The sequence below is a fragment of the Rhinoraja longicauda genome, chromosome 11 (assembly GCF_053455715.1).
Source record: "Rhinoraja longicauda isolate Sanriku21f chromosome 11, sRhiLon1.1, whole genome shotgun sequence".
In the NCBI taxonomy this organism is placed as follows: Eukaryota; Metazoa; Chordata; class Chondrichthyes; order Rajiformes; family Arhynchobatidae; genus Rhinoraja; species Rhinoraja longicauda.
Window position 1 is genome coordinate 9444211 of NC_135963.1, and position 16108 is coordinate 9460318.

General features: G+C 40.1%; 1 protein-coding gene across 1 annotated transcript in view; it reads left to right on the plus strand.

The window, feature by feature from the left end:
• cdc7 (cell division cycle 7 homolog (S. cerevisiae)) overlaps positions 1-16108 on the plus strand; it is a 44569-nt gene that overhangs the window by 9995 nt on the left and 18466 nt on the right. The window contains exons 2-7 of the mRNA XM_078407904.1: positions 1185-1302; positions 2074-2160; positions 6707-6842; positions 13125-13218; positions 13322-13464; positions 15107-15335. Of these exons, the coding sequence (XP_078264030.1) occupies positions 1197-1302; positions 2074-2160; positions 6707-6842; positions 13125-13218; positions 13322-13464; positions 15107-15335 (795 nt within the window). The 5' untranslated portion in view covers positions 1185-1196. The remainder of the gene's footprint in view (positions 1-1184; positions 1303-2073; positions 2161-6706; positions 6843-13124; positions 13219-13321; positions 13465-15106; positions 15336-16108) is intronic.

Consider the following 16108-nt stretch of genomic DNA (forward strand, 5'->3'; position numbering starts at 1 on the left):
GCTTCTGAATACATTTTTAAAATTAGGAATGAATTTGAACTATAGTTTTGTGCGTATTAATTCATGAACCAAAGTTATTTCATCCTATCAGAGTGGTTTCGATTTGATTTGATTTTCTTATGCGTGCCATCACACTAGGACCATTAAGAGCCGCACAATTTTCATTGTTAAGAAAGTTCAGGATCATTGCGGACATAGATTAATAGCTCTTTTGAATGCAAGGTTGTAACAGTGCAACCCAGTGTACAAGAGAACCAAGGAGTTTATGGCTAAGAATTTATTCAAATTCACTTTTCAAATGTGCTGGATGGTGTCGAAGTAAAAAGTGTCCCTGGGATGTGAAATTGCTACAATCTTGTGGAAAATCAGCCCGAGAAACTATAATCACAACATCGATGCACTTTGATGCCTCAAGTTTGGATCTTTTTAAATCGTCCTATTTATGAAATAGTTATCTGGTGAAAAGTAAGGAGAACCAAAAATCAAATTGAAAACAATATGATTAGTGGAAATATTATTTATATTTGGTCTTTGTTGCTTTTGATCTTTTTCCAAACAAAACGCGGTGAAGGTGAAGGTTAGTACTTGATGACACATTGAGCTTCTTCTGCGGTGTGAGAATATTCCTCTGGGGTACAGTAGCATAATTCTAATCATATGAGAAATCAACAACATACTTTCAATGACACCTTATTACAGAAAAGTTAAGGTGTGCATGGAAATGGTGAGAAGAGCAATGTGTGAATTAATGGACGGAAAGATACAGCATAGAAACAGGCTCTTCAGCCCACCAATTCCACACCAACATTGATCACCTGTTCATACTAACCCTATGTTATCCCACTTTTGCATCCACTCCCTACACACTATGGTAATTTGCAGAGGTCAATTAACCTACAAACCCGCATGTCGTTGGGATGTGGGAGCAAAACCAGAGCACCCGGAAGAAACCCACATGGTCACATGGTGAACGTGCAAAGCCCTCAGACAGCACCCAAGGTCAGGATTGAACCCAGGTCTCTGGCACTGAGTCAGCAGCCCTACCAGCTGCGCCAGTGCCGCCCATTGGACAATAATCCAAATTGAATCCTCCGGTGCTGTAAAACTGACTTTAACATACTTTGTTTTGCTTTCACGTCATTCCATCAGTTTCTAATTGTCATCACGCTGTGCTTTTATTTCAGTAAGCTACCAGGATGGCAACGTTGGAAAGCTTATCGAAAGATTCGTTCAATTTGCATCAAAATGGTCAGTTGAAGAATGATTCTGGTAAAGAAAACAAAGGTGGTCACAAACTTTCAAGTAAGTTGCATGTTCCTTCTTCAGCTTTTCTGATGGCTTTAACTTCATATTGAAGCACAAAACCAGATTATGATACCAGAAAACTGCTGGTGGACTTCAGCGGGTTGATTAACATCTGTGGGGGAAACCTGCTCTGTTTTTCCCTACCTTTTTGTTGGTAACGTTAAACGCTCCTTGTTCCAAACGTACATTGCCACCACCTCCCCCATACCTTTCTCCGCTACATTGACAACTGCATTCAGGCTGCCTCCTGCACCCGTATAGAATTTGTTGATCACTTCAACTTTACTATTAATTTCCACCCTGTCTTAAATTCACATGGACAATCTCTGACGTCTCTCTCCCCTTTCTCGATCTCTCTTTGTCTCCATCACAGGGACTGGCTGTATACTGATGTGTACTACAAACCCACTGACTCCCACTGTTGACTACTATATCTCCTCCCACCCTGCCGCCTCAATCTTTTCCAGCTTTCTCCCCTATATCAATCTCTACCCAAAACGTCATCTGTCCATTCCCTCTGCAGATGCTGTCTGACCTGCTGAGTTCCTCCAGCACTTGGTGTTTCGCTCAAGATTTCAGCATGTGCAATCTCTTATATCCACATGAAATTAATGCTTTGCATTTGTAAGTTCCCTTTTCTTTATGTCACATCAATAAGTATACAGACCAGTCTTGCAGCCTTTATCTTGGGTTCAGACCTATTGCCCTATAATGAAAATACATGGAAATGATTAAGATTTTTAAACATAATTTATCTTTATTTTCAAGCGGAGATTCAAATGGATATTGAGAGACTCTATGAAGCAGTACCTCGCCTATCAAGTTTTTTTTTCATTGAAGACAAAATTGGTGAAGGTAAGTTTATACAATTTAAAATTTGACTTGACTTGACTTATAAACTCCAAATTCTCGTAATTTCATCTTGATCTTTACATCTTTTAATTGCTTTCTGGCATGTCACATTGTGAATCTTGTTCTGTTTAGCTCTTAACTTGGCCTTTTATGGGAACTGTTTTCCTTGTGATGTAATTCATTAGGTTTTAGTCGAAGAGTTATGAACTTATTTACTGAGACCCTGACAGGCATATCAAAAAATCAGACCTAACATAGCATGATGTATTAGGATTAAAAAAAGCCATTCTATGCCAGTAGGAACAGATAATGTAATATTTCAATATGCAGTTCTGGCAGTGCAATCAGGCAGAGCAAATTAAACGATGATAGTCAGTCTTCAAGTCTTGCACTGAAAAATTATCAATATACAAATACTCTTTTGGCCACCATCACTACCCCATCTTCATGACACATGAAATAAATGTCCCAACAAAAATTATGGTAACTGGATATTGGGATTTTATTGCAAAACTGTTGAAGCGCATACAGCTGAAGTTTGTCCAACTTTGATATTTTCTCTTAAACTGTTTACTAAATGTAACCAAGCCGCACATTTCTTCTTTCAGAAAACCACCTGACCCTTGCAGAGTCATTTCCAAAACTCATTAAGTTGTTATCACTGCCTCATGGAAAATCTATCTTCCATTTTCAGCGGTATTCGTTATCCAGAACTTGATATTAATGGATCTTCATTACAAATTTATCCAAACCATCGTTTTTGTTAAGTCTGCAGAGGAGACAAAATTTGATGATGTAAATAGTGAGCAGGGTAGTTTGATGCCAGAGAGAGAGAGAAAGAACTGCTGATAAATTGGTCAGGGCTGTGGCAGACCAAATTTAATCCTTCTAAATGTGAAGTGATGCATTTGACAGATGAAAAAAAGGTAAGATGTATACCATGAATGGTAGAGCTCAAGGAGTTATTAAGAAACAAGTCCACTGGTCACCTGAAGGTGACAGCATGGGAGATGGAGTTTAAAGAGTTTATACAAGACGGAGCTTGTATACAAATGCGTGTCTTCATTGACTGAGGAATGCAAGAGCAGGGAAATTATGGTACAGCTTTATAAAATACCAGACCAAGTGGACCCGTTGAGCCCATTCCTCGTAGAGGGGGGACAGGGAAGGGGAGAGGGGGTGATTGAGTGAGCCCTGAACCCAAAGCCTCCTGTATTGTAGCACCCTCAATCCCCCTTATCCCCCCTCCTCCCCCCACTGACCCACTCCATCCCCCCTACCCACCCCCACTTGCCCCATCCCTGCCCCCATACCCACTTTCCCCTCCCCTACCCCCACTTCCCCCCAGCCCTGCCTCCACCCCCATTTCCCCCTCCCCACCCCTATTCCCCACTTGCCCCCACCTCCCATCCCTACCCCCACTCTCCCTGCCCGCACCCCACTCTCTCCCCCCACCCCAATCTTCCCTCCTCCCCACCCCCACTCTCCCCCACCCCCATTGTTCCCTTCTCCGCACCCCCCTGCCCTCCTCCCCATCCCCACTCCCCCCCCACCCTCACTCTCTCCTCCCCCACCCCCTCCCCCACTCTCTCCCCCCCACCCACTCTCCCCTGCCCCGCACTGTCCCCCTTCCCCCGCCCCCACTCTCTCCTCACACGCTGATTACTGGCGGGGAGGGGGGTAGTGCGAGCTCATCGCACAGGCGCACGGGTCCCATTGTGACGTCACACGTTGAAGACCTTTACGAAATGGGTTAGAAAGGAAATTTTTTAACTTTAAAATCTCTCTAGCTTTAAAAATATAGCTTCAATTTGAATGGGAATTGTTACATAATAAGCCCAGGATAATGGTGAGTAACGTGGGCCAAAAAATGTGGCGCTACTGTGTACCATTTTGGCTGTGCAAACCACAAAAGTTATGCTGCACACATACACACATAAACACATACACACGGACAGAGAGTTTTAGTAATATTATTATTAGATAGATAGATAGATCCATCCATCCATCCATTCACATCTGGAATGTGGTAGAAAGGAACTGCTGGTTTACACCGAAGATAAATGCAAAATGCTGGAGTAACTCAGCTGGTCGGGCATCATCTCGGGGAAAAAAGGAATAGTCCAAACCTGAAACGTTACTTGTTTCTCCCGAGATGCTGCCAGACCTGTTGAGTTACTCCAGCATTTTGTGTCTATCTTCTGGAATATGGTAATAAGTTTTTTGTCACTTCGGTATAGAAAGCGATGTGATTACACTGAAGTGGATGCAGAGGAAATTTACTTGGTTGTTGCGTGGAATGAAGTGCCTCTGCGATGAGGGAGGATGGGTTTCAAAGGGTTTTCCTTGAAGCAGAGAATGCTAAGGGTGTCTGAGATGTATACAGTTATGAGGGGTACAGATAAGATAGACAAAAGTAAAGGAAAGGTATATATAAACAGAGGACATGGAGATTTAGAAGGGAAAAATGGAAGATTTATTTTCACTCGGAGGCTATTGAAGTTTGGAATACCATGAGAGGGCAGAGGAGGAAGAAGCTCTCGCAGCATTTAGGATGTACCTAGAAGAGCTCTTGCCTTTGTATAAATGAATACTTTATGGTCAGCATAGAATTACTAGGTTAATTCCCGGAATGGCGGGACTATCATATGTTGAAAGACTGGAGCGACTAGGCTTGTATACACTGGAATTTAGAAGGATGAGAGGAGATCTTATCGAAACGTATAAGATTATTAAGGGGTTGGACACGTTAGAGGCAGGAAACATGTTCCCAATGTTGGGGGAGTCCAGAACAAGGGGCCACAGTTTAAGAATAAGGGGTAGGCCATTTAGAACTGAGATGAGGAAAAACATTTTCCGTCAGAGAGTTGTGAATCTGTGGAATTCTCTGCCTCAGAAGGTAGTGGAGGCCAATTCTCTGAATGCATTCAAGAGAGAGCTGGATAGAGCTCTTAAGGATAGCGGAGTCAGGGGGTATGGGGAGAAGGCAGGAACGGGGTACTGATTGAGAATGATCAGCCATGATCACATTGAATGGCGGTGCTGGCTCGAAGGGCTGAATGGCCTCCTCCTGCACCTATTGTCTATTGTCTATAATGGATGGGCTGAAGGGACTGTTTCTGTTTGACCAACTCTAAAATTACATCTGTTCATTCATTGTTATTATAGTGCACATGGATGTGTCATTAAACAGATTTCCAACTGCTGTGTAAAGATTTACTAAATTTAAGAATTCACAAAGGGAAGGTTTTTTTTTTTGATGTACAGGATGCCAAAATCTTTTAAAAACTATATATTGTTTCTTCAGAAAAGTAATTTAAGACCAGAAGTAACATAAATCTTACTGACATCGTAATGAAATATTACTGTGGAAATGTTTGTGGTTTTTTGAGCACTACTCTTTTTAATTTCTAAGATTCTTGAACTAATCTGTAATGAAAATACTATTTCTGTTCTGTTTGTGTGTAGATTATCCTGTGGCTACCTGGATTTGTATAGCCAAAGATTAAAATTTATAAATATCTTGCACATCTGTGAATTTTACCAAGTTAAATTCAATTTATAAAGTGTTTTGTTGGATTTGGTGTTTGGGCCATCCGGCAGCACTGCATAAATGCAATCTGAAGAAGGGTCCTGACCCAAAACATCGCCCCTGTCCATTTTCTCCACCAATGCTGCCTGACCAGCTGAGTTTCTTCAGCACTTTGTGTTTTACATCAATGCAGTTTTTTTATTTTCAGCATTGCTCTTTGTACTTCGGTGTTCCTGCAAATATTTATCATATAGTTAAAAACACAACCATTTAAACAAAATCTAACCCTTAATGTAGTCCATAAGTGCTGCATGATATCCTGATATCCTGCAGTTACAAAATCTAAATTGTTGTTTATTTCCTTGAATGAATGAATTAATTAATTCATACTTTCAGTTATCATTGTTCATTCAGTTACCATTGTACCATTCAGTTTACTGTGTGGTCTGCCTTCATGTGTCAGAATGAGTTTTTTTGTTTTTACTTTTATGCTCTGTGAATTTCTTGACCCTGAACACAATACTCAGCATCAGTTAACAATGTGTATTTTTGCTTCTTTGAAAAATAATACTGTCTTAACTCAAGAGAATATCCTTCTGATAATTTTATTCTATTTGAACAGAAGACATTTTTATTGCAGGAGAAGTTCACCTATCCCTTTTAATTTGAGATCTGTAGTGTGGATTTACATTAATATACACTGACTGCTTTTAGCAGAATCCACCTGTGTGTTTTGCTTGCGCCTCTGAAAGCTGTGTCACAGTCCGATACCTTGGCGCCAGCACTGTAAACTGCAGTTTGAATCTCTTCATTTCTTTTAATGGCATGCCAAAAATGTGATGTTGTGCTTCTGAGTATAATTCTGCTTACTTTTGATATTTTATCTACAGTGGGATTTTAAAATATATCCACAGATATCTGGTTGCGTTCTGAAAGATCAGTACCAGAATATTTTAATAATATGTGTTTTTTTAAAATGTTTATTTAGGATGATTTATTATTTCTGCCCTTCTGCAGGTACATTCAGTTCCGTCTATTTGGCTACTGCTCAGTTAAAGTCAGGAAAAGTAGAGAAGTTTGCACTAAAACATTTAATTCCCACAAGCCATCCAGTGCGCATTGCTGCTGAACTTCAATGTCTGACAGTTGCTGGGTCAGTATCAACTTTAATGTTTAACTATCTTCATAGAGCTGGTGATATGGTCAGTGTAGAAACAGTCAATATTTTATTTGCTATTCTGTTCTCTAAATGGCAGGCGTTTAACTATTTCTCTGTCCTATGGGTAATTGCATTCAATCAACAATAATGTCACAAATTGTAAATAAAGCAGTAAAGTGGAAATATGTAAACATCATCATCAAACAACAGGGTGGCACAGTGGCGCAGCGGTAGAGTTTTTCCTTGCAGCACCAGAGACCTCGGTTTGTTCCTGACTACAGGTGCTGTCTATATGCAGTTTGTATGTTCTCCCTGTGATTGTGTGGGTTTTCTCTGGATGCTCCAGTTTCCTCCCACATTCCAAAGACGTGCAGGTTTGTAGTTTAATTTGCTTCTGTAAATTTTCCCCAGAGTGTAGGATAGAACTAGTGTACAGGGTGATTTTTGGTTGGCATGGACTCTGGGCCAAAGAGCCTGTTTCCACACTGTGTCTCTATGTTTTACATTGAGGTTCCTTTGGTTTGTTAAAGTGATAATTGGTTTAAAATATTTGCGTTTCTCTGCTCAGTTGTAAATTAATAATTTGATTTAAGTGCACTTCAGTCACTTTGTTAGTTATAGAAGAACATTTGAAGTGTAAAATAATGTGCTGCTGGCTCTTACCTTGACTATAAATGAGCACATTTCATTTGTCTCCAGTTGTAAAATATCCATATCAAAAAGTTATGAAAGATTTCTCTGATTTTCCCAATTTCCATCATTCCACTGACTTGCCTTTTACAATGCTGGCCATTTATCCTGCACAGTTCTAGACAAACTGAAGGTAACTTGTCCATTGGTGATGCCTTAGTTAATCCGGATCCCTCTGTCCCTTTCTCTCTTCTCATCAACCCAGGTCCTCTCAGGTATGCCATTTTAAAAACACCCCAGACCCCTATCACAGTTCTTTCCTTTCCATTAAACATTCTACCTATCCGTCACCTGCACATTCCTCCCATTCAGTCCCATCTGTCCTCATTACCACCTTTATTTGGTTCTATGGTTCACCTTTTATTTCCTATCAGATTCTATCATCTGCAACCCTTTGTGGCCGCCTTATATCGCATCACTATTTCCACCCTTGCCCCACCTGACTCCATTTGCCCATGAACTTTTCCTCACCTGGATCCACCCACTGCTTGCCCGCTCTTGCCCCTCCCCTCCTACTCATCTCTTTATATTGGCCATCTCTCCTCTACTCTTTCAGTCCAGATGGAAGGTCCAGACCAGAAACATGATTGTCCACTTTGCTACCACAGATGGGAACCCACTCAACTGAGCTGAACCCACTCAGTTCCTCCAGCAAATTTTGTTCCCATGAGTTGTGGAGTAATATCTTTCAATAAGGCTCATAGAATAGTCAATGAAACCATTTCTTTTATTCCATGTCCTTAAGGTGGGAACCAGATGAATTGTACTGACTTGGGTTCCGCAGCAGGACATGTTTAGCAAATCATAAACAAAGGATGAATATGATGTTTTCTTTGGTCTCTGGAGTACCACATATGTTTACCCACTCAGCATTCCAGATAACTCGGTGTCTCAAATATAATGGGATTTAATGACTATTTTATGTGATTTTTTTTTAAAGTTCTTTAGCATAGTTTACACATGAACCTTCATCTGGAATTATGCTGTAGAGAACAAAAGACTTCAAAAGAAATTCTTAAAAAATTATTGGCTGACTCTGAATCTACCTTGACCTCTTAACAGTGATTCATTGAAAGCATGAAACAAGACTTGAAAAAGGTACTTTATTTGAAGGCCATTTTACTAGCTTTCCTCTCTTTTTTTAGCCAATAATATGCATCATTAGCAAGTTGGCAGGGTTCTTGGTGGCTGGCCCACATTAATTTGTCCACTGAATGGAGATCAAAAACTTCAAATGGGCGACTCTGCTGTTAGTCCACATGTTGCCAGAACTACAAAAAATGAAGTAGAGGTCCAATTGTTTCTTATGGTCTCCAAAACCACACAAAATAAATCGTCAAATCTAATTTTATTTAATAGAGATTGGGCTTGCATGATAGCGAGGCTAGTAAAGGCATATTGCATTCAATAGACCAAAGAATATATCGTTAATCCTCTGACTATGATTAGTTGGCTGAGCCCTGCAGCTGCAGCTGAGCTGGTGCAATGGTCTGGCGCTGTCCCAATAATCTAGAGTGGAAGAAACCGTTGTCCTTCTGCCTATCCAAAGAGCCTTACGAAAAATACTACTCAAAGATAATTTGCCATGGGCAAGATCTGTCTTAACTAAGGAATCTCCAATAGCTAAATAAAATAAAATATTAACATAAAAATCATGTTATTGTTTAAATAGCCTTATTTAAACCCCACATTGTCCCCAATAGCTGCAGTTTGTCTACTTGCTTTTGTGACAAACCCGCTATGTCCATGGAATATTCAGCATTAACTGCATATCCATACAATACAATACAATATATCTTTATTGTCATTGTACAGAGGTACAACGAGATTGGGAATGCGCCTCCCATACGATGCAATAAATTAATTAGCTAGTCAGTATTAATTTAAACAACCCAATGAAACAAATTAGAACAGTTTTAAAACAGAATAAAGTGCAAGTAGATCTGTGCTGGTTCACTGTGCGATGTGACCACCCGGCTCAGCAGGACCGGTTCATAGCAGCTATGGCCCTGGGGATGAAGCTGTTGCTGAGTCTGGAGGTGCGGGCGTAGAAGGCCTTGTATCGTCTGCCTGTTGAACATGGGAAAATAATTCTCTATGGATAAAATATTGAAATTGAGAACGCAGGTGATTAAATATTGAAATTAAGAAACTAGAAATTTGGTCAGTATGTTGACCAGTTAATGTAGGAATCAAATGCATTTGGAAACTAAAATTTGAGGGGGAAATCTGGTATCTGACTGTGTAAATTGTGATCTTTTCAGGTCCCTACTAATGGAGAAGCTCATTTAATCATTAAAAATAAAAACAAATGCTGGAAATACTGTGTCAAGATGCACTAGTATAGATGTTAATGTTTCAAGTCAATAACTTCATCAAAGCCAGGTTATTGACAAAGATGTGTTTTTTATCTGGACAGATGCTGCTTGACTTGTGCATTTCCAGCATTTTCTGTTCATATTTCAGATTTATAGAATCTGCTGCTTTGAATGTGTTAATCATTGTAATTAATATTGAATACAATCCTTTTGCAATAAGTTTAAAATAAGTCTGCATATTGTAATATTGGTCATCATGTTTGTTCAGTAGTATTTGTGTTACTTGGCCAGGTGGTTGCAAGTGCACAAGTAAATTTGATCTTGCATTTTTCTTAAAAACTGCAGATGAGCAGCACAATTTTCCCTTCCTTTCTCTTAGTCTGTTCCTTGCTGACCATGAGATGTGATAGCTAGTAATTACTGAGCTGTTGATTTGGAGATGAAATCCCACAGCAGACTAGAATTAAAGTAGTATAATGGTAATGATCACAAAACCTGTTGTGAAAGCCCAGCTGATTCACTGGGTGGCCACGGTGGCGCAGCGGTAGAACTGCTGCCTTATAGCGCTTGCAGCGCCGGAGACCCGAGTTTGATCTCGAGTTTGATCTTGTCTGTACAGAGTTTGTACATTCTCCTCGTTATCGCATGGATTTTCTCCAAGATTTAGATTTAGAGATACAGTGCAGAAACAGGCCCTTCGGCCCACCAGGTCCGCGCTGCCCAGCGATCCCCGCACATTAACACTATCCTACACCCATTAGGGACAATTTTTTTAACATTTGCCCAGCCAATTAACCTACATACCTGTACGTCTTTGGAGTGTGGAGGGAAACCGAAGATCTCGGAGAAAACCCACGCAGAACGTACAAACTCCGTACAGACGGCGCCCGTAGTCAGTATCGAACCTGAGTCTCCGGCGCTGCATTCGCTGTAAGGCAGCAACTCTACCGCTGCGCCACCGTGCCGCCCTTCGGTTTCCTCCCACACTCCAAAGACGTACAGGTATGTAGGTTAATTGGCTTGGTGTATGTGGAAATTGTCCTTAGTGTGTGTAGGGTCGTGTTGATGTGCGGGGATCGCTGGTCGGGTGCGGACTTGGTGGGCCGAAGGGCCTGTTTCAGCTCTGTATCTCGAAACTAAACACTGAAAGCATTCCCATGAAGGGCAATTTTCAGTCCTTCTCTGGTCTACCTTTTATGACTCCAGATTTCCAGTTATCTTAATTTCTCTCTGAACCAGAGAGTTCCAGCAAAACACTCGAGCCTATTTGGGATATTTGTTGATTTAATCAATGTCACCTACCCGCATTAAAAATAAATGAAAAGTCGTTATCCCAAGGATGCCTGCAATGGACCAGTGACTGAAAGATGGAAAAAGTGGCTATTGAAGACTCTGCTTTCAACATTTTTTAATTCTGTGATAAAAATACTCTGCATTAAAGTTCAACATCTCAGCAAGATGGCTTTTGTGAAACATTATTGATTGAGAGCCAGACAACTGTCCTTTGGTGAATTGGAGCTTATGTTTATCCAGAATATGGCTGTGTGTAGAAATGAACTGCAGATGCTGGTTTATACCGAAGATAGACACAAAGCTGGAGTAACTCAGTGGGTCAGACCCAGTCTGATGAAGGGTCCTGAGCCGAATTGTCACCCATCCATTTTCTCCATTGATGCTGCCTGACCCGCTGAGTTACTCCAGCACTTTGTGTCTATCTTCAATATTTTGTATCTGTTCATAAGTGATTTGCAGTAGTGTTGTGACTGTTCAGTAGTGATAACCCAAAATATTGGGTTATTAATATCTTTATAATTTGAGTTGTTAAATTGCTTTACTGTTACCCAATAGTGAAGATGCTGTCACTTTACTACAGTTTGCACTGTCACTGTCTGGTCACCTAGTATAACTGATAATTTATTGTATTATTGTTTATTGTAGGCTTATTTTGTCTTAATGTTCCTGTAAGGGACGACAAATAAGAAAATCATTGTTCCGTACTTGGTGCATATAACTAATTAGACATTCTTGACTCTATTTTGATGTTGATGATTCTTATTGAATAGAGACTGAAGCTGAAGGCAGAAGTGATCAAATGATATGAACTGTTGGATGTACTGCATGTTCTCAAATTACAACTCTACCAGACTCTAAGGCGTACATTTGTTGATTCAAATATATAATCGGTGGTACATTTAGACAGTACATGCATGCTCTGTTGATAAGAGTTTATCTTGTGTCTGGTGCAAAAGTTGTCATTCTTAATGAGAAACCTTGAAGTGAGTTAGAGCAGATGTGCTTCTGAGGTTGCCTTGATGTACTGAGGTAACTAATCTAAGGAAAAGAGTTGTTTTTACAAGTAGATTGCACGTCTGTTTTGCCCTGCATTAAATACTTTTCCACGAATAAGGTACTTTAACAGATGACTTTAACCTTGGTATAATGCAAGTGGAACTCCCTGTGGAGTTTACCTCATCATTGAATTGGCTTACATGCAACTATTGTCTATACTTAGGTATTTTGTTGGCCCAACTGTTTTCATCTTCGTTATTTTAATTGTCATTTTACATTGACCTTGAGTTGTGCTGTGATCACAATATTTGACATTAGGGATATCCAATGTAAGAAATTTTACAAAGTTACGGTAGTTTGTATGCGACCAATTATTAATTAAAAACTTATTTAGTTAAACAATGTCAAGGACAATGGCGGCACGGTGGCGCAGTGGTAGAGTTGCTGCCTTGCAGCGCTTGCAGTGCCAGAGACCCGGGTTCAATCCCGTCCACGGGTGCTGTCTGTACGGACTTTGTACGTTCCTTCCGTGGGGTTTCTCCAAGATCTTCGGTTTCCTCCCACATTCCAAAGACGTACAGGTTTGTAGGGTAATTGGCTTGATATAAGTGTAAATTGTCCTTAGTGTGTGTTAATGTGCGGGGATCGTTGGTTGGAACGGACTCAGTGGGCCGAAACGCCTGTTACCACGCTGTATCTCTAAGCTAAAAAAAACTAGACTAAATAATGTTATAAAAATGTCACTTTACATCAAATTGTACTTTAGAAGTAAATTGAAGTATTGAGCAATAGTGGTATATTAAAACCAAAGAAATCTCAATTCCTATGACCTCCAAATAAAAATGATTTATTGCGGTTTCCTAACATTTGACATTTGGACATTTAACAAATGACTAGTACATTGTATTTTATAGACCAAAATTGATTCTGCTTAATATTTTTCAGGAATTTTTATACGCGATCAAATTATGTGTTTCAGGGGTGAAGACAATGTAATGGGTGTTAAATACTGTTTCCGGAAGGATGATCACGTGGTTATTGTGATGCCATATCTGGAGCATAACTCCTTTTTGGTAAGTTTTGATGCAAATTACATTTGTTGCACCTTTCCTGTGTTAACTTTAAAATATGGATCTATTGATTTTTTAATTTTAAATGTGCAATTTTCTTTTTCAGGACCTTCTGAGTTCGATGAAGCTGGAAGATGTGAGAGAGTACATGTATAATTTACTAAAAGCGTTGAGACGCATTCATCACTTTGGCATCATTCACCGTGACATTAAGCCAAGCAACTTCCTGTACAATGGGTGTCTGAAAAAGTACGGATTTCTACTTGAGAATTCTTCTGTCATGATGTAATTAAAGCACATAGTTGGCTAAAAAGAAGCTACACGTAATTTAATTGAATGCCAGGTTTTTGGCGGAAGGTTTTCTTTTAAAAGCATGCTTTCAATACTAGTGAATTTTGGTTAGTTGAAATTACTGATCTAGGTATTACAGGTGAGCGCAGCATGCATTTGTAAAGAAAAATGAGTGAATTATTTGAGGTGGTAACAAAGGTGTGCTGCTGAAGGGGATGTGATTAATCTGCCCAGATTTCTAGCAAGATCTCGTAAAGCCAAGTTCCCATGGTAAATGCTCATGTGGTCCAAGAGAGCCAAATTGGTTCAGTGACATAGAAACATAGAAAATAGGTGCAGGAGTAGGCCATTTGGCCCTTCGAGCCTGCACCGCCATTCAATATGGCTGATCATCCAGCTCAGTAACCTGTAGCTGCCTTCTCTCCATACCCCCTGATCCCTTTAGCCACAAGGGCCACATCTAACTCCCTCTTAAATATAGCCAATGAACTGGCCTCAACTACCTTCTGTGGCAGAGAATTCCACAGACTCACCACCCTCTGTTTGAAGAAATGTTTTCTCATCTCAGTCCTAAAAGACTTCCCCCTTATCCTTAAGCTGTGACCCCTGGTTCTGGACTTCCCCAACATCGGGAACAATCTTCCTGCATCTAGCCTCTCCAACCCCTTAAGAATTTTATATGTTTCAATAAGATCCCCCCTCAGTCTTCTAAATTCCAGCGACAGTCTGTAAAGAGAAATGGTTGATCGCTATTTTTCATGATTGGGATTCCACAGGTCCAGTAGTTGGTATTTTGCTTTTTATAAATGTTTTAATAATTTGGATTTCGGAGTAGGTCACTCCTCAACCTTCTGTATGTCAACAACATAATCTAGCTAGTAGTCCCTTTTGCTTGCTTTTGGCTCATATCTGTCTAAACCTTTCCTATCCATGTACTTGCCCAATTGTCTTTTAAAATGTGCTGAGGTTGATGTCCAAGTCTATATGGTCATTCCTCAATCTTCTGTACTCCAGGAAATAAGTCCTAGTTTGCCCAACCTTTCACTAAAGCTTGTGCCCTTGAGTCCTGGCAACATCTTCATAACTTTTCTCTGCACTCTTTCCAACTTAATGAGATAAATTATTTTGCTTGGAACAAGGAAGCTTGTGGGTTGGGGGGGGGGGGGAGTTAATTGAGGTGTATAAAATTATTAGTGTACAGGATAGATTAAGAAGGACCTAATTCCCTTAGCAGAGAGATCAGAAACGAAGAGGCATTGATTTAAAGCAATTGGCAAAAGATTAGAAGGGAGATGGGGAAAGTAGTTTGACTGAGGGTCGTGAGAACTGGATCACACTGCTGGAAATCCTATAGAGGAAGAAACTAACAATGGTTGTTCATTTGAAGACCCATGACCAAGGCAATGGACTGCTGATAAATGATAGTGGATCGAGAGGCCTTTTTAACTAATACAGACACAATGGGCCAAATAGCTTCTTTTGTGATGTAAATGTTCTTTGATCATATAATCATGAGATTTGAAAGCTTTCCTTATGTTTATTTAACCTTGAATTATTAAATATTTTAAACTAAAGTTTTTTGCCTCTTATTTAATTACAGATATGCCTTAGTGGACTTTGGTTTGGCCCAAGGTTCACCTGACACTAAAATTGAGCTTCTGAAAGTAGTAAGAACAGAAGATCAACAGAGAAGTTGTTTAAAGACTAAACCAGCTACCAGCTCTGGGATAAAGCGTCCTCATAGCGAAACAACAAGTAAAGCCTTGGTTCAACACAGTGCTGAGAAGCAGCCCATCAAAAGACCCTGGCCCCCCATGCAAGCTAAAAAGGTTCGGTCTTGATATCCAAGTTTATTTTCATAACATATTTTAGTTTAAATATGGAATAATATTAATGCTTGTGGGTTCTGTGTTTGTACCAAAAAGTGTTTAATTGTTTAAATTTAATAGTGGGCAAAATGTTTAGTGTGAAATTTGCAGAATTATTTATGTACTTTCATTCATTTGCTTGCCTTACGTTGGGTCCTTCCTCTATCAATATATCAATCCACTTCCTCTATCTATTAATGTGCTGGACCAGTGAATCCAATCGGAACCCCAGGATCCGTAGAATGTCGTCTTAGAGTCTGCTGTCAGAATTTTCTTCAACGACAGGTTATCCCCATGTTATGGCAGGATCCTGTGACCTTTCATAATCCAAACAGTTCACAAGTTGAACATGCAATCACAGTCGGAGTTCCCACACGGCAGACGGTGTCTGCGGCCTCGCAGCGGGTAGTAAATCCATACCGATGGTCTCATTCATACATAGTACCCAAATTGGGTGATTGTAATCTGAGCAGGACCTTTAGACTTTAGAGAGACAGTTCAGGAACAGGCTGTTCGGCCCATTCAGCCCAGGTCTCTTGGGTGTTTCTTTTTTACTGGACTCGTTCATACTAAGGGATGGTTTTCAAGCCAATTTTTTAATTGTTTCCAAGCGTTGATACTGAGGGCAGAAACTGGACATATTTCAAGATGCGTACTGTAGTCTCCCACAGATCTTCCCCTTTCTCCTACCATTTGTGCACATTATACATTCCTTTTTTCAGTTTGTACAAACA